The sequence below is a fragment of the Canis aureus genome, chromosome 7 (genome assembly GCF_053574225.1).
Source record: "Canis aureus isolate CA01 chromosome 7, VMU_Caureus_v.1.0, whole genome shotgun sequence".
NCBI classification, from domain to species: domain Eukaryota; kingdom Metazoa; phylum Chordata; class Mammalia; order Carnivora; family Canidae; genus Canis; species Canis aureus.
In genome coordinates this window covers 28,403,487-28,426,061 of record NC_135617.1, presented here as the reverse complement: position 1 = coordinate 28,426,061, position 22,575 = coordinate 28,403,487, and the positions used below count along the sequence as shown (strand labels likewise).

General features: G+C 36.5%; 1 protein-coding gene across 2 annotated transcripts in view; it reads left to right on the top strand.

Moving 5' to 3' along the window:
• CYB5R4 (cytochrome b5 reductase 4) overlaps nucleotides 1–22,575 on the top strand; it is a 77,735-nt gene that overhangs the window by 10,022 nt on the left and 45,138 nt on the right. For both annotated transcript variants that reach the window (XM_077903216.1, XM_077903217.1), the window contains exons 3-4: nucleotides 14,100–14,200; nucleotides 17,915–17,996. In XM_077903216.1, the coding sequence (XP_077759342.1) occupies nucleotides 14,100–14,200; nucleotides 17,915–17,996 (183 nt within the window). The remainder of the gene's footprint in view (nucleotides 1–14,099; nucleotides 14,201–17,914; nucleotides 17,997–22,575) is intronic.

The window sequence follows — 22,575 nt, the reverse complement described above, 5'->3', positions numbered from 1 at the left end:
ATTCATGAATTCCAAATTTACAAATTTGCCTACTCACTAAAATTGCTTTGTAACCCCAAAAATCAATACTCACAGTGCTTTCATAGTTATTTACAGACATGCATAGGGCAGAGAAAAATTTGTTTGGCCCAAGCACACATTCCTACATGAGGTTGAACAAAGCGATGCTCTGCCTTCGTCTTTCTGCTCTCATACTGTAAAGATGTGTCTTCTTTGAGGTCTATTTAGTGCCAAGTTTTTCTTATCTTGTGCTTTTTGTTGGTGATTTTGGTTTAAAGTGGCCCTCAAGGACAGTGCTGAAGGCTGTGATGTGGCTACAGAGAAAATATTTATGTTAGATAAACTTTGTTCTGGCATCAGTGCAGTGCTGTTGGCTGTGAATTAAATACTCATGAAGCAGCAATACCTATTGAATATGGTGTCTTTAAACAGAAACACACCTTAAGCACCGTGGTTATGTGCGGTTTGACAAAAATGTAATCAGAGGCTTGCAGAAACCACATGCTACCCTTTCCCCTAGGAGCAATGGTTCAGTATCTGCTAATTTGGTGTTCACAGTGACTTTGTAGAACATGACTGCTGAGAAAATGGAGAATTGACTAGGCTGTTTTTTATTTATACTCGAGAAATAAAGTGAGTTGTATATACTTTTTGGGTTAGATTCAAATCCACCAAGAACAGAGCTGATTTTTCCAAGAGGCTCTTTGTTTTAGGTTTCCTTACCTCCTTGCCTCACTTTTATTTTGAGAAACTTCAGTACTATTTGCCTCTAGCAGAGAAACTTTTTTCCTCTAAGAACAGCTTTTCAAATTGGGAGCTAACTTTTTAATTTATAATGGAATGTATTATCACAGTTATGCAGAGTGTATCTGAACAATGATATACTGTTGTTATAGGTAGCTCAGCTCTCCTGTACATGGTCTACTGTCCTCATTAATTCTTTCTTTTCCCCCCAAAGATTTTATTTATTTATTCATGAGAGGCACAGAGATGAGAGAGAGGCAGGCTCCTTGTGGGGAGCCTGATGCAGGACTCAACCCCAGGACCCCGGGATCATGACCTGAGCTGAAGGCAGACACTCAACCACTGAGCCACCTAGGTGCTCCTGTCCTCATTAATTCTTGACTGTGGATTTCTGAGCACCTCTCTTCTGCTATCACTTGCTTGTTTAGTAAATACAAATCAACATTTTTTTTTACAGCTACATTTCCCCTTATTTTCTAATTTGATCCATAGGTTTTCCTATTGCCTTTTTCTTACTATTAAATACAGATAATCTCATCCTTGTTGATTTTATCTGTTCTATCCTTCTGACATCCAAGATGATTTGCTTTTCTTTTACTTTTACTCTGTCTTTATCTCCTGAATGGTCAGTCTTCTCCTTGTTTTTGTTTTTAAGTTTTCTTCGGTCTGTACCTTCCTTTCATTCACTAAAAATTCAATAGAGCAAAAAAACCTGGTGGCCTCGGGGCGTCATCTGTAACCCACAGGGGTTTTGTTTGGTTGACCCAGTGGTTTATAAACTTCAGCCAACATTTTGAAATTTTCTTTGGGAATTTTTTAAATTATAAATTCAATTTTTCAAAACAATGGAGGGCTATTCAAATTCTCTTTTGTTTTTATGTCAACTTTTCTAAATTATGTTTGTTCAGTGAATTTGTTAACTTTAATCTCAGTTATTGACCATATTGACATAACGTAGTTTACAACATTCCCTTAGGAATGTCTTTAGGTTCTATAGTGAGGTACCCATTGTAGTCCAGATATTGCTAATTTTTGGCTTCTCTCTTTTTTCTTGATCAGTCTTACTAGAATTTTATTAACTTTACTAATTTTTTCACTTTTATTTTCTTTCCTGCTTGTCCATTTTCTATCTCATTAATTTCTACTATCATAGTTAGGAAGGTCGCTAATTTAAGACTCATTTTCCTGCAGCGTTGGCATCAATGTATTTATGGAGATAATTTGGAGTTATCTTGTTATATTTTTGGTGAATATCTGAACTACCTGATTCTAAGCTTTTATGCTTAAACTATTACAGTATACTGCCTCCTGTTTTATTATATTCAACTCTAGATTGAATCCCAGTTTAGCATTTGTGTGTAATTCACTTTGAGTGCCATATATAAATTAATTCATTAAGGAATTACCATGGGGTGCCTATTATTTGTAGTTCCTTTTTGTGTTAATTAACAATCATATAGGATATCCCTGAGACAGTTTTTGTCTCTGGTAATTTAATGAAACATAGCTTTTGCTTTTTTTGGTACCTGTGTGTAGTTGTCATTCATAAGAAATAGAGAAGATAGGCTTGAACTCCTCTATCCTGGTTTATTCATTTAATCAATATTTCTTGTCCTGCACTCTACCAGGTTCTAGGGATAACCTGGAAATATAAAACAGAGATGACTTTTGATCTTAGGGAATTTACAATCCGGTGGAGAACACAAAAGCATTAATCAAGTCTGATAAATAATATTGTGAAGGAGAGGTACGCTGTGCTGAGTTGCCTGCAGAAGATTGACCTGAGATCTGAAATCTAAAGGAGAGTTAACTAGACGAAGAAGAATGGGAACTGCACTCCAGGCTCCAGAAGAAGCATGTGCAAAGTTTGGGGGGTGTGGCGATGTGAGAGACAGAGGTCATGTGCACACATGTCGGTGTTTACCTGAATAGAAGGTGCTTGAAGTTAGTGATATGTGTCTTCTTCTTTCTTCTCTTGTTTAGTATTGGAAAGACACATTCTTTTCAAAGATACCACTGTCTGTAAGACATTTTCTTCCCTATAGTCGTCTCTGTGTGTTCTCATCAGTCCTCTCCAGCCTCATGACCGTGGACAGTAGCCTGTCCAGCACTGCTTAATACCCTTCAATTCTGTCCTTTCTTTCTGCCAACAGTTTCTTCCTTTCATCAACATGTGACTTTGGCCCTCTCAGACTGTGTTTCTTTCGCTGGGCTTGCTTCCTTAGCCCTTGGTCTTGGACTTCTGTTAGAACATTTGTAACATTTTTTGACTATTTTTAGTATTCTTCCTATTTAAATTTAATTCGGGAATATTAGTATACTGTTTCCCTACCCCTAGCTTCTAGCACAGGGCATGGTTCCTGATTAGTGTTTATAGTAAATGTACCTTGAATTGTATATATATTTTGATAGGTGTAGAGGTTGGGTTTTTTTTTTTTAAGATTTTATTTATTTATTCATGAGAGACATGGAGAGAGAGGCAGAGACATAGACAGTGGGAGAAGAAGGGCTCCTTGTGGGGAGCCCAATGTGGGACTCCATCCCAGGACCCTGGGATCATGCCCTGAGCTGAAGGCGTAGACACTCAACCACTGAGCCACCCAGGTGTCCCAATAGTTGTAGGAGCTTTATTTTTTTATCTTTTATCTTTTATTTTTATTTATTTATTATAGTTGTAGGAGTTTTAAACCACAGTATGGTTTTAATTATTTCACAAAATAGTAACCAGTTCAGAAACATGATATTTGATGTTTCCAGATTATTGGCCTCTGGAGTTCCTTAATCAGTTTGAAACTATTATTTCTGGATAACTTTTATATATAGATTCATGGTCCATTATTCATTTTTGAGTCCCATTTTAAAATGTAGTAGTATTTCCATTAAGCTTCTTTTTATGGTTTCTGTCTCTAATGAAATTTCCTTTCTGTTAAATATCATCCACATTTTCTACTAGATTTTTAAAAAGATATTAATTATAGTAATTTTAATGTCCCTGTGTAATAGTCCTAGTATATGCATCATCTTAAGTCTGGTTGTGTTACTGTTTTTCTCTCTTGACAGCAGGTTCTTTTGTCTTTTTTTTCTCAGTGTGACTTGTAATGTTTCATCAAATGTTACACATTGCATAAGGTGAACAGTAGAACCTAAGATATTTATGCTTAGAAATGAGTACACTTTTTTTGGCAGACAGTCTGATTGAGTCAGTCTGGGTAGTAGTTGAGCTGGTTTTGAGGTTTATTGTTGCTATTGTTATTATCAGTATACCACAGACTTCAAATTCTTCCAGCAGTGGGTTGCTGCTCACTTGGTTTTAGAGCGAAGCCTGCAGTGTTGGAGGATTTTCTCCTTGTTTCTATTCTATTCTGAGCTGACAGCTTGCCTAGGTATCTGTGCAGGATTTCCTTCTGTGCTCTTCCCCTCTCCCCATGGTGGACTGCTCTTGCGTGTTACCTGGTGCAAGACTTGTCAAGGCAGAAGGGTTTTGCAACCCTTTTCCTGTTTGAGCCTCAGTCTTAGGCAAGTCCTGTGCACTTGAGCCCCAGGGGCTGAACCTTTTCCCTGCTTGTATCACTTCCCCAGTGGAGATTATCTTTTGCCTCCTACCTACTCCATGCAAGATCTAGAATGTAGGCAGGTTTCTTGGTTTTTGCCTCTCCCCATCCCCTCCCCTCCTGCCAGCTGAGCTTTGCCTTGTATTGGCAGGGGAGGAGGAAGACAGGGACAGCCTGAGCAATTTTCCTGCTTCCCTTCCAGTGCTAGAAGACATCTATTTTGTATCAGCACAGAGTCTGGGCATGAATGTGCTTTCTGTCCCTCCCCCAGTGTTTATCTTGCATTTGCCTAGTGTCAGACCAGAGGAAAGGAAGATGAGTATTTCCTTCCCTGCTAACATTTTCCTGGTATCGGTGCAGGGGCTCAAGGATGAGAGGCTTGACTGTACCTTCCCAGCAAATGGACAACATTTGCTGCAGGTGAGGGTTCAGTCTGAAGCATGGGTGAACTTCTTGCTTCTGCCCCACTGGGAGCTGATAATCACCTTATATTTGGGTAGTCCAAAAGTATACATAGACTTCTTGGTACTCCTGCTCTACCCTCAAATCTTGGAGCAGGCATTACACACCAATACCAGCAACTTTACTTTCTCAGCTCTGCCCTGCTCATAGTACTTCTCATGAGCATCTCATGAGGTAGAAAACTGTAAAAAAGAAAATTGTGGGAGGGTACAGAATCCTGTGTCTAAGGCTTCCGGGGTTCTAAATTGACGTGAGTACACATTTGGCCCTTAAGAGTTTGTTAAAATTTCAGGTGTTTTGTAAATGTCTCTTTTCCATGTTCTATCAAAGATGAAACAATTCATGTATCCCATCTCCTCAGAGGATCTTCTCATTCTGGATTTTAGATTATTGATTGCCTTATGACTTCAAGTCCCTGATGGGCTCAAAAACTGGTGGTTTTTATGGATTGTCTGGCTTTTTCTTTTTTCATTTTAATTTCTTTTTATTTTTTAAAGATTTCGTTTATTTATTTGAGAGAGGGAAACAGAGAGAGCACAAGTGGGAGGACAGGCAGAGGGAAAGGGACTAGCAGACTTCACACTGACTTCAGAGTTTACAGAGCCTTGAGGCAGGGTCCAATACTGGGCTCGATTCTAAGACCCTGAGATCATGACCTGAGCTGAAGTCAGATGCTTAACTGACTGAGCCACCCAGGTGGCCCTGGCTTTTTCTTTTTGTTAAGGGTAGGAATAAATTTTTTATACCACTTTTTACTTTTGAAGTTCATTAGTATCGCTTAACTAATGATAGCTTAGCTTTGTAGCTGACTTGTTTTGGAAAATAAGAAATAATCCAAAGCACAAAGACATATTTACTTTTTTTTCTCCCAAGTAATTAATAGCAAGGCAGTCAAATGCTGGTCACTGGTAGACCTAAGGCATAGGCAGACAGAGGGAAATAATCCCATGGAAAACTAATCTTTTAGAGAGAGGGTGTCTTGCTTAATATTGACAAATTGTAAATCCACTTTAAGTATATAGTAACTGTGGCTATTGCTAATGATGTTTGGTCATTGTTCTCCCTAAGAGAGGTTTGTGAATTTTTTTCAAAACATTTAGAGTAATGATTCCTGAGACTGTTGATAAAATTTTAATGCTTTTACTAATCCATTTCCTTTTGAATCAATTTCCTAGTTAAATGTCAGGGCTGTTTTTCCTAATACTAATGTCCATAGGATTATCTTTGATAATTATGCCTGTTGATGTTCTGAAGTGCATAGAGGCCTTTATTACATTCTATTTAAATTTTCCCACGCACACTGAGCCATTCAGATCAGTTTGTCTTAGCTCTTTTGTAAATTAGACTCAGCATGATTGAAGAAATTGTTTGGTGGAGTTAGAATCTCTAAATTGTATTCAGGACAGTTTTTACCTGGCTCTTTTCTAGTTTCTGTGATGTAGTACTGGCCTCATTTTTCATCTTTTTCTTCTTAAAATTGTGCACCAGAGGTTGACAATTTAAGTTGCTTAGATACTAATCTTAATTTTAGAGCCTTTCTTCAAATGTCTGTCCTTTTATTTTGAGAGTGATAGACCAGAAAGCTAAATGGAAGCTCCATGCATGTGGGCAGAACTCTTTTTTTGCATTGGTTGGCTGCACTGGCAGGTGTCCTCAACCGACTGTATATAAGTCTTTGGGCTGGAATCCCCCCATCGTCTGCAAATAAGTGTTCTGAAGGTTATTTGGGAAATGGGAGCTGCTGGGATGGTGGTAGGTAGGAGGTGGATCTTAATTTTTTTTTTTTTTTTTTAGATTTTATTTATCTTTTCATGAGAGACAGAGAGTCAGAGACATAGGCCAAGGGAGAAGCAGGCTCCCTATGGGGAGCCTGTTGTGGGACTCTATCCCAGGACCCCCAGGATCAAGACCTGAGCCAAAAGCAGACACTCAACCACTGAGTCACCCAGGTCCCCTGGATGTTAATGTTTTGATATGTTAATTCCTACTTTAGGTTTTTAGTTTAGACCTCTCCACCACTCCCAAGTGTGTTTCCTTCCATATAAGGTTTCTCTGGTTTATCCTCTGTAGAGAAAAACCCTACACGTGTTGCAGAGTTGGGAAGGGGCGGGTTGCTTGGTTGTGAAAGAAGAGAGGAGGGGATTTAAGGCTCCTATTTCTTCTTACATTGAATTTGAGACCTTCCTGCCCCCTAACTTCAGAACTACCTGGAATCTCTGACTCTTATACTTTTTCTGGGAGGTGGGGGGTTCTGTTGCACACATTGGCTTTTTATAGATTCCTCAACTTACACAGGGTTTATTTTCACCTTTTTCATTCTGCTGAGTATGTTATCACTCATCCATTTGGCTTTCAGGCTTCCAAAACTTTATTACTGTCATCTCCTCTGATTTCTGTGTCTTTTTGGTTTTATGTGTTATTTATCCTTTACATGTGCTCACTTGGCAGCACATATACTAAAAATGTTATTTATCCTTTACAGTCATTTTAGAAACTTTTTAGGAGCATAAGAGACAAAAGAATGCTTTTAATCTCAAACTCCTAAGGTATTCTACGATTTAACATCTAGTTGGGTACAGTATTAAGTAAACTGGTTAAAGTTAAGGATATATATTGTATTCCTAGAATAGTCACTTTAAAAATAATACAAAGAGGAATAGCTAAAAAGTCAATAGATATAATGAAATTCTAAAAAATACTTCGAAAAAAAAATAAAAAAAAATAAAAAATACTTCGTTAACCTCAAAGGAAGTAGGGAAAGAGGAATAGATAGAAAACTTATAAGATATAAAACTTATAAAAAGAAAAAGAAAATTTGAGGATAAGGATGAAGAAGAATGTAGAAATGTCTATTTAGGTGCTCTGTAAAAGAATGTACTTTAAATATAAAGACACAGATAGGTTGAAAGTATATGTGTAGGAAACTGTATATTATCTAGACAGTAAGTATAATAAGGTTGGACTATATTAATATTAGATAAAAGATACTACCCAAACAAAAATAAATCTTACTAGAGGTAAAGACATTTCATCATGTTAAAAGTCAGTTCATTGTGAAGACTTTATGCTTTAACGAAGCTTCAAAATACATGAAACAAACATTGATAGCATTGAAATGTAGAATAAAAATTCAAAGTCATTGTTGCATATTTTAATACCCTCTCTTAGCAGTTGATAGATCTAGATAAATATCAGTAGACTTAAAATAATGTGCTATTTCTTTACTGAACACAAGATGGCAAACTGGTCATGGTACTTGCAAAAATGGATCTGTGCATTTGAATACAGGGAAATATACTATGATTTTATTATGTGGAATTAATTTATTATGTGAATTATTTTACTTTTCCTTCATTTATTTTAAAACAAAATGAACAGTGGCAAATAGTGAAATAAATAGTAATACTGCAATGTAGTCGTATAATACTTGACATGTACATGATAAGCATTAAATGAATTTTTGAAAAAAAAATTTTGTTGAATGAATATAATGTGGGACTTTAGAGTTAAATCTATGTTTGAATTTTAAACAAAAATTATTTTTAAATCTGATTACAAAAATGCCACTTTCACTTATAGCAATAGTTCTCAAACGTTTTTGGCTTTAAGATCTCTTTACTCTTTTTAAAAAAACTATTGAAGACCTCTAAGGAGTTTTTGTTTATGGTTATATCTATTGATGCTTTCACCTTTCAGAAATGAAAATTATGAAATTTTAAGAGGCAGCTCTTTCTTCCCAAGATTTTAATTATTTGGTTATTTATTTGAGAGAGAGAGAGAGAGAAAAACAGAGAGAATGTGAGTGGGGAGAGGGAGAGGATCTTAAGCAGACTCCACACTGAACACGGAGCCTGACATGGGGTTTGATCTCACTACCCTACCATCATGACCTGAGCCAAAACCAAGAGTCTGACAGTCAACCAGCCAAGCCACTCAGGCGCCCCAATTAAACCACCTTAAAAAAAAAAGATATTTAAAGAACATTTAAAAATTCACTTTAAAATAAAAACAATAAACTCACTATATGTATTGTATGTTATCACAAATAATAGATATTTTTATGAAAAATAACTCTCTTTTCCAAGAGAGTTTTGTTTTTCCAAAACAAAAAATAGAGAAGTGGCATCATCTTACATTTTCGCTAATCTCTTTAAAGTGAGGCTAAGGTGACAATTGTATTTTTCTATCACTTTCTGCATTTAATCTTACCACATGTGAAAGATTTTTTAAAAGGTGGATAACATCTTAGTATTACTACAAAAATGTTTTGGCCTTGGGCCACTCATCAAAAGACTTTTGAGCTCCCTTAGGAAGCCCTGGATCATGCTTTGAGACTCTCTGACATAAGATAGAGCAAAGAAAATGAGGAATTATCAGTGGGTGTGTGGCCTGAACCATGAGGATGTAGTTCACTCCTTATCAGTGGATTATTATGGTTCTCTTGTGGTTACCTAACCTGAAAAATTGTAGGAACCTTATCTGGGAGATAGATTAGTAAGTGTAAATGTTACTTGAGTCTAACTTTGTGTGTCTGATGTAGAGCTGGGGTTGAGAATGAGTTGGAGCTTGCTGCAATCCAGTTGTGAGTTCAGTTATCTGAGATAAGTGATTTGGGGTCTGTAGGTGGCAAAAGGCTTTTTCTGTCTATGGGAAGTTGAAGTGGTGGCTTAAAAAGAGTGCTCTGAAGTTGGAAGCTTTACACATTGCTGTTGAGAATAGAAAACATTCTGGCAATTCCTCAAGAGGTTAAACATAAATTGTATTATGACCCAGCAGATTTACGCCTATGTATATACTCAAAAAGAAATAAAAATATATGTCTACATAAAAATGGGTACATGAATGTTCATGGCAGCATTATTCATAATAACCCAAAAGTGAAAACAAGCTAAATGTCAATGAACTGATGAACAGGTAAACAGAGTATGCTCTGTCCATATATGGAATATTATTCAGCCATATAAAGGAATGAAGTATTGATACATACTGCAACATGGATGAACCTTGAAAACATTATACTAAGTGAAAGAAGGTAAACAAAATACCATGTGTTATATGTTCCATTTATATGAAATGCCCCAAATCTGCAAGTCTCAAGAGACAGAAAGTACATTAGCGGTAACTTAGGAATACTACCTGAAGAATGTTTCTGCATATTGGTAAGTCATAGTACCTGTCACATGGTCAGTGACCTGTACAGGGACTCATCATATCAACATCAAAAGCTTAGAGGGGGTTTCTCCTTTTTAAAGAACTGAGGAGTCCTCTTTGTTTCTTTTTAATACTTTTTAAAATCAGATAATGCAGCTAGTGTTATTAGTGTCTCTTTTTTAGCCGTGGCTGCTAGGAAGTTCAGGATGACATTTACTGCTCAATCACAGTAACTTTGTTAGTTGGGTTAGGCAAGTGGTATATTTTCTTTTCTTTTACACATTTTGTTGTGGGTTTTTCAAGTTTCTACAAACAAACTTAAATATTTTGTTATAAGATGCCTTAGTCTTTAGCAGTAGTAGCTAGGGTTTAAATTACAACAAATATAAAACGTATATGTGAAAAACTAGGGGCAGCACTTACCAAAATAGAGAAGAGTTCTTTCTGTGTAAAATGGCAACATTAGTTTTTAGGTAGAAAAATGATAATGATCCTTGAACGAAGCCTTTAAATAAGCAGTGAGTTCCTAGACACTGGCACTATTCAAGCAGATGCTAGATGATCATCTGTTTGTAGATCTTATAGAGGTAAGTCCTGTATTGGATTGGAAATCAGACTAAACATTACCTTTAGAGTTCTCCCAGTCTTAAGACTCTTTCTGTGATTGAATTGGCAGTAATTTCTGATGATACAAAGCACTAAGTGGTCATTTTAAAGGGAGTAATTTTTATTCTAAGAACATATTTGAGAGCTTGGAGTTCCAGACATATAACACATGAGAGATAATTTAGTATGAAAATATTAGAACAGGTACTACCAGTACATTGCCTAAAGAACTCAGTGTGGCTGTTGTTCTGAAAGTGTGCTCTCAATTTCACTGCAGCTCAGCTAGGACAATTTAGCTAAAAAACCCACCTCTGAATGTTGCTAGAGCATTTGAAAAGTGATGTATTTAAACATTAGAGTATGTGTTCCTAATAAAACTGTTGTGTCTTAATTTTAGTAAGTTCTTTTTTTATCAGTTTTTTCAGTTACATTGAGATATAATGGACATATAACACTTTGTAAGTTTAGGGTGTACCACACTATGATTGGTATGTCTATTGTGAAATTAACTTGCTCTTAACAGTACTCAGTCAATCCTTCAATCTACTCTGGGTTACAGTTTATAAAACAAAATACAAAACAAAAAATATCAGTATAAAGGAGGGGATGGATGAATGGATGGGTGGATGGGTGGATGGATAGATTGATAGATTGATAGATCAGTAGATATTCTCCCTAAAGCCCTCTGTGTATCTGAAGGTGACCCATATAAATAACCTAAAAGCACCAGTTGGGCTGTCACCAAAATCCTCTGCTACATTCAGGATTGGTGTTTTATGAATCTCTTCCTGCCCATTTTTGTTCTTTTTTTTTTTTTTTAAAGATTTATTTAATTTATTTATTTATGATAGTCACACAGAGAGAGAGAGAGAGGCAGAGACATATGCAGAGGGAGAAGCAGGCCCCATGCACCAGGAGCCCGACGTGGGATTTGATCCCGGGTCTCCAGGATCGCGCCCTGGGCCAAAGGCAGGCGCTAAACCGCTGCGCCACCCAGGGATCCCTCCATTTTTGTTCTTAATGTTATTGTTAGGATTTAGATTTTGCAGAATTTATTAATAACCTAGAATTAAATTGAGATTATGCCTGTGGATTCCTAAATACTATCTATTTATATTTAACAGGCAGTCAGTTGTATAGATCTGCCATACTGGAGCAGAGCATCTAGAACTGTGGGAAGAAGTTAATTGTGTCATTGCAAAATTTAGAAAGTTGCAAAATTAGTTTCTAAAAACCAGGTGGTAAGAATCCATAGGAAGCTAGAGGCTTAGACATGAGAGACTGCTGTCTAAAACCTGGGTATAGTACAAATAGAATACAATCAAGCATGAAAGAAAAGCATAAAGTTAGGTTCTTTGCATTTATGTTCTTTTGCTACAGTTAAGTTTTAGTTGTTAGGAAATGCCTTTGAAAAGGAAAAAGAAAGGCGATAAGATAGAGGAAGAAAAAGAAAAACAGCAGTTGCATTTTGGGAGCTGGATTTACATCTCATAATTAAAAAATTACTAACACTGCCAAGTGTGGTTGGATCTAACATTTCTTGGACTGAAACATTAATAGTCTCAGTTCCTGAGAGTGAGGGATTTTATTGGTATTCCCAGTTTTGTCCATTTGAAGAGCATGGAAGCTGTTCAAATCTGGAGTGAGAATATGAGAGGATAAGGGTCCATCAAAAGGGCTGTGAGGGGGCAGCCCCGGGGGCGCAGCGGTTTGGCACCGCCTGCAGCCCGGGATGTGATCCTGGGGACTGGAGATCACGTCCCACATCGGGCTCCCTGCATGGAGCCTGCTTCTCCCTCTGCCTGTGTCTCTGCCTCTCTCAATCTCTCTCTCTCTGTGTCTCTATGAATAAATAAATAAAATCTTTAAAAAAAAAAAAGGGTTGTGAGGTCAAGGAGAGCACCTGTAGGATGTTTTAAGCTTTATATGCTGATTATGGATAGCTGGCAAAGCTGTTTATCTTTCTACTGGTTGCTAAAACACATGACATTCCATTATAGAAGGTTCATGAAACTTCTATGTGTATTTTAAGTTTCATATTCTTGAGAAACTCTAGTCCAGGTTTGCTTGCAGAGAAAGTTTGGAATTCCTTTGTTTGGAAGGCATTCTGTCTTAAAACAACAAACAAAACAAAACAAAAAACAAAAACAAACCCCACACCCATTGAGAATAATTTTGATCCTAATCATTACCTCTGGCATTTGTGGTCTGTGGATTTTAAGCATTAAACAATAGGAAAATTTCCTTCCAAATTTGGTGGGGAAGGTGGATAGGGAAGAAGAAAGGAGGGAACTCCACCAGTTGTTTGGATTTTTTTTCTCAGACTTATTTGGAGAACTGCTGAAAGAGAGATTTTGTGAATTTACTTCTGTCTGTTGCCTAAATTGCTTTTAAGCCATTTTATAAAGAAATATAGCTGGTTGGTTATTCTCTAAAATTAAACTTGTGGAAAAAAGACAGTACCTTTTTGGGTCTGAAATCCAATCTCTTCTTTCTTCTAAAGATTATTATATAGAATGAATATTTTAAGTTACCTGAAGTTATTTAAATTCACGGGAGTCATAACATAAAGAGGGAATAGTCCTGGATATAAGAAAAACCAGTTGTCCTTGTTCTCTTGAGGTGTCTTTAGGGCTGGATTTGTCTACCATCTAGTTTTCAAGTAAAGGATTAAAAAGCAACTCATTTCCTTGGGAGGGCTGTTCATTAAGAAATTTTCCTCTTTGTTGTTCCCTTTTTTTTAAAAAAAAATAGAAATACATTTAAATGTATGAACAGATAAAGTAAATGTTTGAGGAAGATAAAAGGATTATTAAGATCTAAACCATAATCTTTGTTCCTTGGACAACTGCAGAGAAGGATTATGCTTCCTTTCTCAGAGCATGCCTCAGTGGCCCAGTCACCCCTGCTTGCCCATTGTTCACTGAGATGAAATAATGAGTGTTTCATTATTTCTTTGTCTTAGGAGGCAATTCTCTATAGGTTTTTCAGATATCTACACATCTTATAAGCAGAAACACTGGCTGTCTTTGTGCTGGACAATCTTTTCAGGGATATTTGCATAGTAAACAACCTTGGGTAGTAGAACTCCTGACTTCCTCTAGAGTAATGGACAGGCTTGCCTACTGTTTGGTATAATAAAGGTAATGTCACCCTCCAGAACAAAGGGTGCATCTCCTTACTGCCCATTATAAAAGATTCAACTTTCCTAAACTTAAGAGTTCCCCTCCCTTCATGCTGTGCATTGAGGGCATAGGTACTGTCTGGCCCTCTTCACATAGGTCTTCAGGGAACCCAGCAAATGCTGATATTATAGCCACTGCTACTGCTAGTGATGTAAATACTAAATTATCCTTTGTGTCTGATGTTTTCTGCCCAGGACCCATGAAACTGGCAGGCTAACTTGTTAGCTTGAGAGTATAGTGAAGTTTTATACCCTGTATGTACTAAATACTTTGAAATAATAATGATTTGTTAAGTAGGACACATTTGAAAAGTGAAAAGATTTTTTGAAACTTATATTTATAGTTTGTACAACTCTTAAGAAGTTCATTTAAGATATTATTTCCCCTTGTTTTGATATAGGGTTTGTTTATAATGTCAGCCCGTATATGGAATATCATCCTGGTGGAGAAGATGAACTCATGAGAGCAGCAGGATCCGACGGTACTGACCTCTTTGATCAGGTAAGGTGGTGAAGGTGATCATAGTATTACAGTAGAAGAATTCTCTTAGATTTAGCAGTATGATGGTTGTAGAAGAAAAAGAAAATAGTTGCACAAATTTCATATGTGTTGCTTGAATTTTGAAATGTAGGAAGATGCTCATAAGTACAACTGTTTGTTTAATTTGCCTTTTAATTATTTTGCTATAATTTAGAGATGGTTTCAAATCTGTATCTGGTCGTCTACTCTTAAGTGCTTGCTGTTTCCTCTGCTGGCATCTGTTTACTTACTTTTGATTGATTTTTGAGAATTATGATGATTGACTTATGGGAGGCAGTAACAATTAGAATAAAGAACAAGACACTTAGCTTCTCTGTGCTTAGTTTTTTCTCCTTTGGGGAGTGTTAAATAATCAGCCCGTCTTGCTATGCTGAATCTGCAAATGATGTAGAAAGTTAGATGATTAATGAATAGAAATTTTTATTTCCTAGAGCGATAGCAGAGCTTATGTATATTTCAAAAGATATTTAAATTAGTCATCTTTCCCCATATATTTACTAAAACCAAACATTAGCTCTTATGCTATTTAAAAGTTACATAGAGTATGTTTACTACTATTGTGAAACAACAATCTTGAGAAGAATAGAAATTTGGCTTTGTCTCACATATGCTTTATTTTGTATTTTAGTGATGACGATCCATGTTATGGCACTAGAGTTTTACCATTTGAGATACTGGAGTGAGATTGGATTATTTTTAGAGTTGACTTTTTTTAAAGATTATTTATTTGAGAGAGAGATAGAGAGTGCACATGAGTAGGTGGAGGGGCAGAGGGAGAGTATTCTCAAGCTGACTCCCTGCTGAACAAGGAGCCTGACACGGGGCTTGATCTCACTACCCAGGGATCATGACCTGAGCTGAAACCAAGAGTTGGACGCTCAAAATGACTGAGCCACCCAGGCACCCCGAGTTGACTTCTGATCAAATATAATTTGATTTCTGTTCCTCCTACCTTCTCATCCATTTTAGGATTTACTTATTAAGCAGGTTGCCAGAAATACTGTTTGTTTTATATTTTAATGATACTGAGGTGCATCTGCTTAAATAGCAGATTCCCATTTGCTGTTAATGTTCTTTCTGGGTTGGAGGAAAGTTGTGTTTGGCCATTGGTCATAATAGCAGTTTCGTTGGGAGGTTCTTATTGCTGATTTAAGGCAAATTCCTGTTGTCATTTGGTATTTGTTATTGTCCAGCAGTGCAAGCTAAATGGAAAAGTTTGGGAACATTTGCATGAAAAATTATCTGACATACTTTCTTCTTATATCTGTTCTGTAACCTCTTGATACTGAGTATAGTCTTCCATAAAAAGAGGTTTCATCCAGTAAAATCTAGTCTTTATATTCCTCAGTGTTGTGAGGTACAGGGACCTTATTTAAGTAATAAACCTTATTTAAGTTTTGGAGAAATCACAAGAACTGCTATGTTGTTAAATTCTTCAGCAGTTTAACAGTACATTAATTACCAGATTGCTGCATTTCCTTTGACTTCAACAGAAACAGTGATATTTGTTTAAGACTTTCACTTACCACAGAAGTAAACAACTTTATATTCTAGAAACTGTGGTGAAGCTTCTTGTATCTTTAAATATTTGAGAATTTATTCAGGGCTAGTATTTGAGTTGTACAAAGAATATTAAATAATCTTTTTTACTGTCAAATTTCTGTCTCTACTTCCACTTCTGACCTCTTATTTTGTATTTCCAAATGCCTAATGAGCAATTTGATTACCCGTTGGCACTTCAACTCATTTTGCTTTCAAATAATATCAACTCATCTTCTTTCCTTTTATTTCCCGTTTCCTGTTTCTGGTAATGGGAACTCAAAGCCACTTGAGTAATCTTTGCCTTCCTCATTGTGCACCAATAACCAGTCACTGATGAAATTCTGTGATGCTGTCTTTAAACATTACATCCTTTTCTTTCTTCCTGCTGCCTTAGATGAAGTCATTATCACCTTCTCTGACCCTGCTATTTTAATACTGTCCTCATATCTTTGCCTTCAGTACCAATGTAAATAACATGACAGCTAGATGAGTATTGCTTAAAAAAGACAGTCATCTTAGCACCTTGTCCTACAACTCTTCAGATGTGCATCATTAACAGTGGGATAAATTGAAAGTCATTAGCGTGGACTTTGAGGCCTTAAACGACTGTCTAAAGGCAAATATTCTCAATGTGCAGTTTGCTTTGAGCAAACTGAAGTGCTTTGAGCAAATCACTAGTTCCATGATTAACAAATGTCCTACCTTTGCCTTCTTGAATATCTTTCTCCTTCCTTTATCTGTTAAAATTCTACCCACTCCTATAGCCCCAGGGATAGTGCTTTATATGTCATTGGATGTTCCATAAATATTTGGTAAAAGGAATTTTAATTTTTATTAACAAATGAGTGCCCATTTATAATTATATATTATGGATTTGCTACTTTAGTATATATTTATTTACTTAGGAGCATATATGAAGATTCTCATGTCAGTATTATTTGACCTGGTTATTTTACTAATGAGCTATCATTTTGTTGAATAGTATATTAGTTTTCCTTTACTGGTCTTCTACAATTGGACATCTAGGTCATTTCCAGTATTTTGCTAATATAAGTAGTCCTATGATGAATATCCTGGTACCTGCATTTTTGTGTATATGTGTATATTAGGTGAATTCACAAATTACTTAGTGAAAGAGCTGCATATTTTTAGGTTTTTAATATATATTGAGAAAGCGTCCTCCAGAGGATATTTAAATTTAATTCCCACTGGTGAGCTTGGCAACAAATACAGTCAGTTGTTTTCCTTGAAGTGACAGTCTCAGTCTGTTCATTTTCAAGCAAATGTCTGTCAGTTATCCAAGTCTGAATAACCAGTTTGTTTTTCAGTCTTTTTCGTTTACATATAGATGGCCTTCTGAGACAAAAAAGCTCAGTTCAATTTGCAAATCAAGTAATTGCGTAGGTGTGTTTCCTTAAGGTGACCATCTTACTTTGCAGCAGGAGTGTTTTTGAGAATGTCTCATTTTGTCACACAGAATGTAAACAAGACCTATACTCAAGCGTTGAGATTTTAGAAAATTTGATAATTTCTTCTACTTCATAAAAGTTATTCTTTTTTTTTTAATAGGCTCCACATGCAGCGTGGAGCCCAGTGCGGGGCTTGAACTCACAACCCCGAGCTCGAGACCTGAGCTGAGATCAAGAGTCAAATGCTCAACTGACTGAGCACCCAGGCGCCCCTTCAGGAAGGATATTCTTAAGCCAGTCCCCCACCCCACCACCCCACCCCTGTAGATATGTGATGGTGAAGAATATAAAGATTGAAACTGCTGCCTTGATTCATACCAACATGCAAGCAGTTTAACCACTGTTGCTTTTTCCACATTAGTGCAAGTGTCAACACCAGTGGAAACGGCAAAAGCATCTCATATTATTATGAAACTAATGGAGACCTCATGGAAATATGAAAGGGTGTTAGGAACCTCCAGAGGTCTATAGACAACACTTAGAGAACATTGTCTAAAGAATCCCTATGTATACTGCCTCCCTGTCACTCCATTATTGGCTGATTGAATCTGCTTCTTAGTTTTTCAGAGCAGTGTAAGATTGTTTAGTTTTGCTGCAAATAAAATGAGATCATCTCATGGAGTGTGAGTCATGTTTCTTTTTTGTCATTTATATCCCATCCTAGGTTCATCGTTGGGTCAATTATGAATCCATGCTGAAAGAATGCCTGGTTGGCAGAATGGCCATTAAGCCTACTATTCCGAAAGGTGAGTGGTGCTGGTGCTAACCTGGCAGTGATGTGTGACACTCCTGTGCCTTTTTTAACTTAGATTTCAACAGACTCTTTGTAGTAAAACTGCAGAACACTAAAGACAATGAGAAGATACGGAAACAGCCAAGAGAGACAGATGTACCAACAAACCAGTGCTTGCTGGAGTGACAGCTAACTCATATAATTTATTAGCTGCTACAGCTTATTTACTTGAACCACAGTAGAAGCCAGAAAACCATAGAACAGTATCTTAGAAATGCTGAGAGAAAATAACTGGCAACCTAAAATCATTCAGTTACAGTGAGGATGAAATACAGGTAGTTGAGACCAGGAAGAAAACTAAAACAACTACCAAACCAAAATCAGGAGAGTTTGAGGGATTGAGGAAACAGGCTTTCTAATTAAATCCTAATCATAAAGAAATAAACTATAATGAGTATTCTTTCTCCTTCTCCTCCTCCTGGCTCAGGGGAGCGCAAACATGTTTCTCACCCAGAATGAGATACAGAGTCAGATATTATATATTCGTAAATTATTAAGTTTCCTTTTTAACCCTGTTCCCAGCCCTGCTATTGATGACTGAGGCAGCAGAGGATCTGCAGAAAGAGTGCAAGTTTCATAGACGCCAACATAGGTTCAGATCACATCTCTGCCACTCATAAACTGTTATGTTCTTTGGCATCAATTAACAGATCTGAGTTTTCTTCAGCAGTAAAATAAGGTTGAAGAACGAAACGTCCTAACATCACTGGGAGGGCTCAGGGAAGTTATGTTTGCTGACCAGCTAGCACTAAGAAGTTGCCAACAGATGGCAGAGAGATAGTAGAAGTGGTTGCTGCTGTGGGAGCACCTTTTGCCCCTCCACTCTTTCAGGCCTGAGACTGCTTACATTTCCTATTCCTTCTTATATCCCTACAGTTACTAGGTATAAACGAGCCCTGAACCTTTTGCCTTTTTACCCCTAACATGTTTCACCTGAAAGATCGTTCTGTTTCTGTGAAAAAGAAAATACTATCATTATTATTGCTTTGGCCTGTGAGATTAGGGCTGTGAATCTGTGTTTCATTATAAAGCGTTTATATATATAAAGAGTGTCAGTGTCTTGCTAGGGTAAAGCCAGCAGCAGGTAGTGATGAGTCAACTTGCAAAGCATTAGGAAATAAAGACAAGAATTTTTCTAGTAGGCAAGGTGTTGATTGCAAGTAAGAAGATCAGGGTTTTTTTGGTTGTTGTTTTTTAACCGTAGAGACTTAAGATCTAGCAAGATACAGTTTGAACTGCAGGCTAACCAGCAGGAGTAGAGCATATAAACAGGGGCAGAGTAACTAAAGAGTAAGATCTGATGTGTCAGAAATAAGGAATATTCACAATAATTAAGGCAAAACACCACTGTAACGTAAGTACTACTTGTGCCTTTCATCTCTGGCCACGGATTGATCATTGAACTCAGCTGGCCTTATCAATAGAAACTACTAGAATGGGTTAATGTTGTAGTTGTCCAGATTGAGGCAGTTCTGAGTATGCAGGGAGGCTCTGTTAGTAATTGTGCTGGGATGATGGGGGATAAACTGCGACTCTGGCAAATCAGAGCATGTGTTCACTCCACACTTAGAACTTTCTAGATGAGTTGGGAACAGAGGATGAAAACAGATGAAGTAGGAATAGACCGTGAAACCAGAGAAGTGGGAACAGTAGGTGGAGAGAGACTATTGCCAATATGAGGATTTGTGGAGGAAGATGGGGAGACTGGCTATGCTGAAGAGGAATTTTATGCATGGGCTTCCTTCAATATAAGATCCCTAGTACCCTCTTTTAGGTAGGTAGCCTGCCAGACCCCAAAGCAGGGGTATCCAGAATTGGCATTCTATGAGCATCTACAGCTGGGCAGTTCTGGAAGGATAGTTTTTAGTTTATCTGGTGGTTTGTAGTGTAGCAGTGGTGAAATGCATGGATGTCTAGGAAGAAAACAGAGAAGCTAATTGCATCAGAATATAAAACATAGTACTTGTAGATCCTTATGAAGCAAAGAATCAGTGATTTTTTAAAATAATCCTTTGTTTAAAAAGTATTATGGGTCGTATTGTGCTTTAGAAAAGTATCAATAATGAATAAAAGGAGAAACTTGCTTGTAAAGGTAAGCTTCAGTTCTTGATTACTTATTTATGTGGATGGAACACTTCATTCTCTGGCAAAGATAAAAAATGTTCTTGTTTTTTGCCCTATGTTAATCCACTGTTGCCATTATTGTAGGCACAGACCATCTATGGCTATCCAGTGCTAGAATGTGCCTTGTCCAAATATAGATGTGTTAAAAGTATAAAATACTGCATTCTAAGACTTAGTTGAAAAAAAGAATGTAAAATGTCTCATAAATTTTACATTGATTACATGTTGAAATGATAATGTTCTAGATATATTATGTTAAGTAAAAATATATTATTAAAATTAATTTAACCTGTTCCATTTTATTTTGTTAATGTGGTTATAGAAAATTTAAAAGTATGCTTATGGCTTGCATTATATTTCTTTTGGGCAGCACTGCTCTAGATCATAAGTATACTTTAAAAAATTTTAATGGAAAAAATTTTAATGGAAGTCATATTTTAAAAATGGTCATATTTTCCAGTGGCATAGGGTAGTGTCAGAAATATTTCTTCTTAATTTCTCATTGCTTTATCATGGTTTCTAATACTTTATGTTTTTCATTTTTACACCCACTCACTCAAGCAGTTATTGACTATAAAGCACTTGGATCCATAGATCAGTGTAGACTGCTTAGAGATGGAAGAGATTTAGAGGTGTTCTAACACCTTCACTTGAAAAGTTAAGATGCTGCTTCTCCCTCTGCCCTACTTCTTCTCTCTCTGTCTCTCTCTCTCAAATAAGTAAAATCTTAAAAAAAAAAAAAAAGATGAACACACTATATGTTAACTAAATAGAATTTCACCCTCCTTCATCCTCCCATTCCCCCCCCCCTTTTTTTAACTAACTGGAATTTCAATAAAAACTTGAAACAAAGAAAAAATTACAAAAAAATGTTTAAATAAGAATAAAAGTGAAGATACTGAGGTTTATATGTATATTTACTTAAGGGATATAGTTACTCAATTGGAGAATCCTGCTATTTAAAGAACCATGGATGCTTCATGTTGTAAGGCAGAGAATCACCTCATTAAAGTTACCTACTTTTGCACATATGTGTGTGTGTGTGTGTGTGTGTGTGTATCAATGATTCTTAACAGATTGATTTTGCTCAAGGGAGCAACGTCAAGACATTTTGGTTGTCACAACTAAACTAGGTGCTACTTGCATTCTAGTGGGTTAGAGGAGAGGGCAGTGATGCCATTGCATACCCTTAACAGTGCACAGGGTAGACCCCCTCAACAAAGAATTAATCAGCCCCAAATCCAGCCCAATACACAAGATAGATTCCTACAACAGAGAATTTATCTAGCCCAAAGCTATCCAACCCAAAATCCAAAGGGTTTTTGAAGTAAGAAGATGAGGTATGTAGCTACATGTAAAACATTCAATTATAAATGCTTAGCATTTCTCTTCCTAGAATACTTTTCTTCAGAGCCTTGTGACAAATGCCTACATATTTTCAATACATAGCGAAAATATTACTTCCTCAATAGAGTCCTTTCAAATTCCTTCCAAGTAGAGATACCCTCCTCTATGCTTCTCTATACCTTACCTTCTGCTTATCTCTTTTAAAGCATTTATCATATGTATTTAAAAGAATGTATCAACATTTTATTTTTAATTCTGTTTATTTAATTTATTTGAATAAGTAATGCATTCACATGACTCAAGTGTGAGAAATGTTAATTTCTGCCCCTGTTAATACCTGTCTCCCATCTACTTGTTTCCCCCTTCCATACACACACAAAGGTAACCATGTTACTACTTTCATTATGGATCTTTCCAAATTTGTGGATAATTTTAGTAATTCAGTAAGCAAACAATTTATATCCATATTTTCCTAACATTTTACCAAAATGGTTTTATATCAAAATCTCTATTAAGATGATGATCAATAAATATTTATTAAAAGAATGAGTATACTGGTAAAACAATTTTTCTTTCTTTATCCTAGAGGAGTCCTCCGTGGCTCCACTCAACAGAGGTAAACTGGATTAGGGTCACAATTAAAAATTCTCACCCACCCTCTTACCAAAAAGGAATAGAGTACAGTCTATAAATTGCAGTGCTGGCTTTCACAATGACTCTGATCTCTCCAGAAAACAGACTCTTAGTAGAGTAATGCAGTTTAACCAACATTGTGAGAAAATACAAGTTCTCTTGGCCATGGAGCAACTAAATAATGAAATGAATTATCTAGACAGAATATCCGATTTCTTGTCAGTCTCATGTGACTAAGATGATTCAGATGTAAATATACTTAATAATACAAAATAGTCTCATTTCTGTGTCTCAGATTTTTAGAAGAGTTGCAAAAGACTAGTAGAGTTTTTAAATATAATTTAGATCATTTTTAAAAAAGCTTTTATTTGTTTATTCCTGAAAGACAGAGAGAGGCAGAGACATAGGCAGAGGAAGAAGCAGGCTCC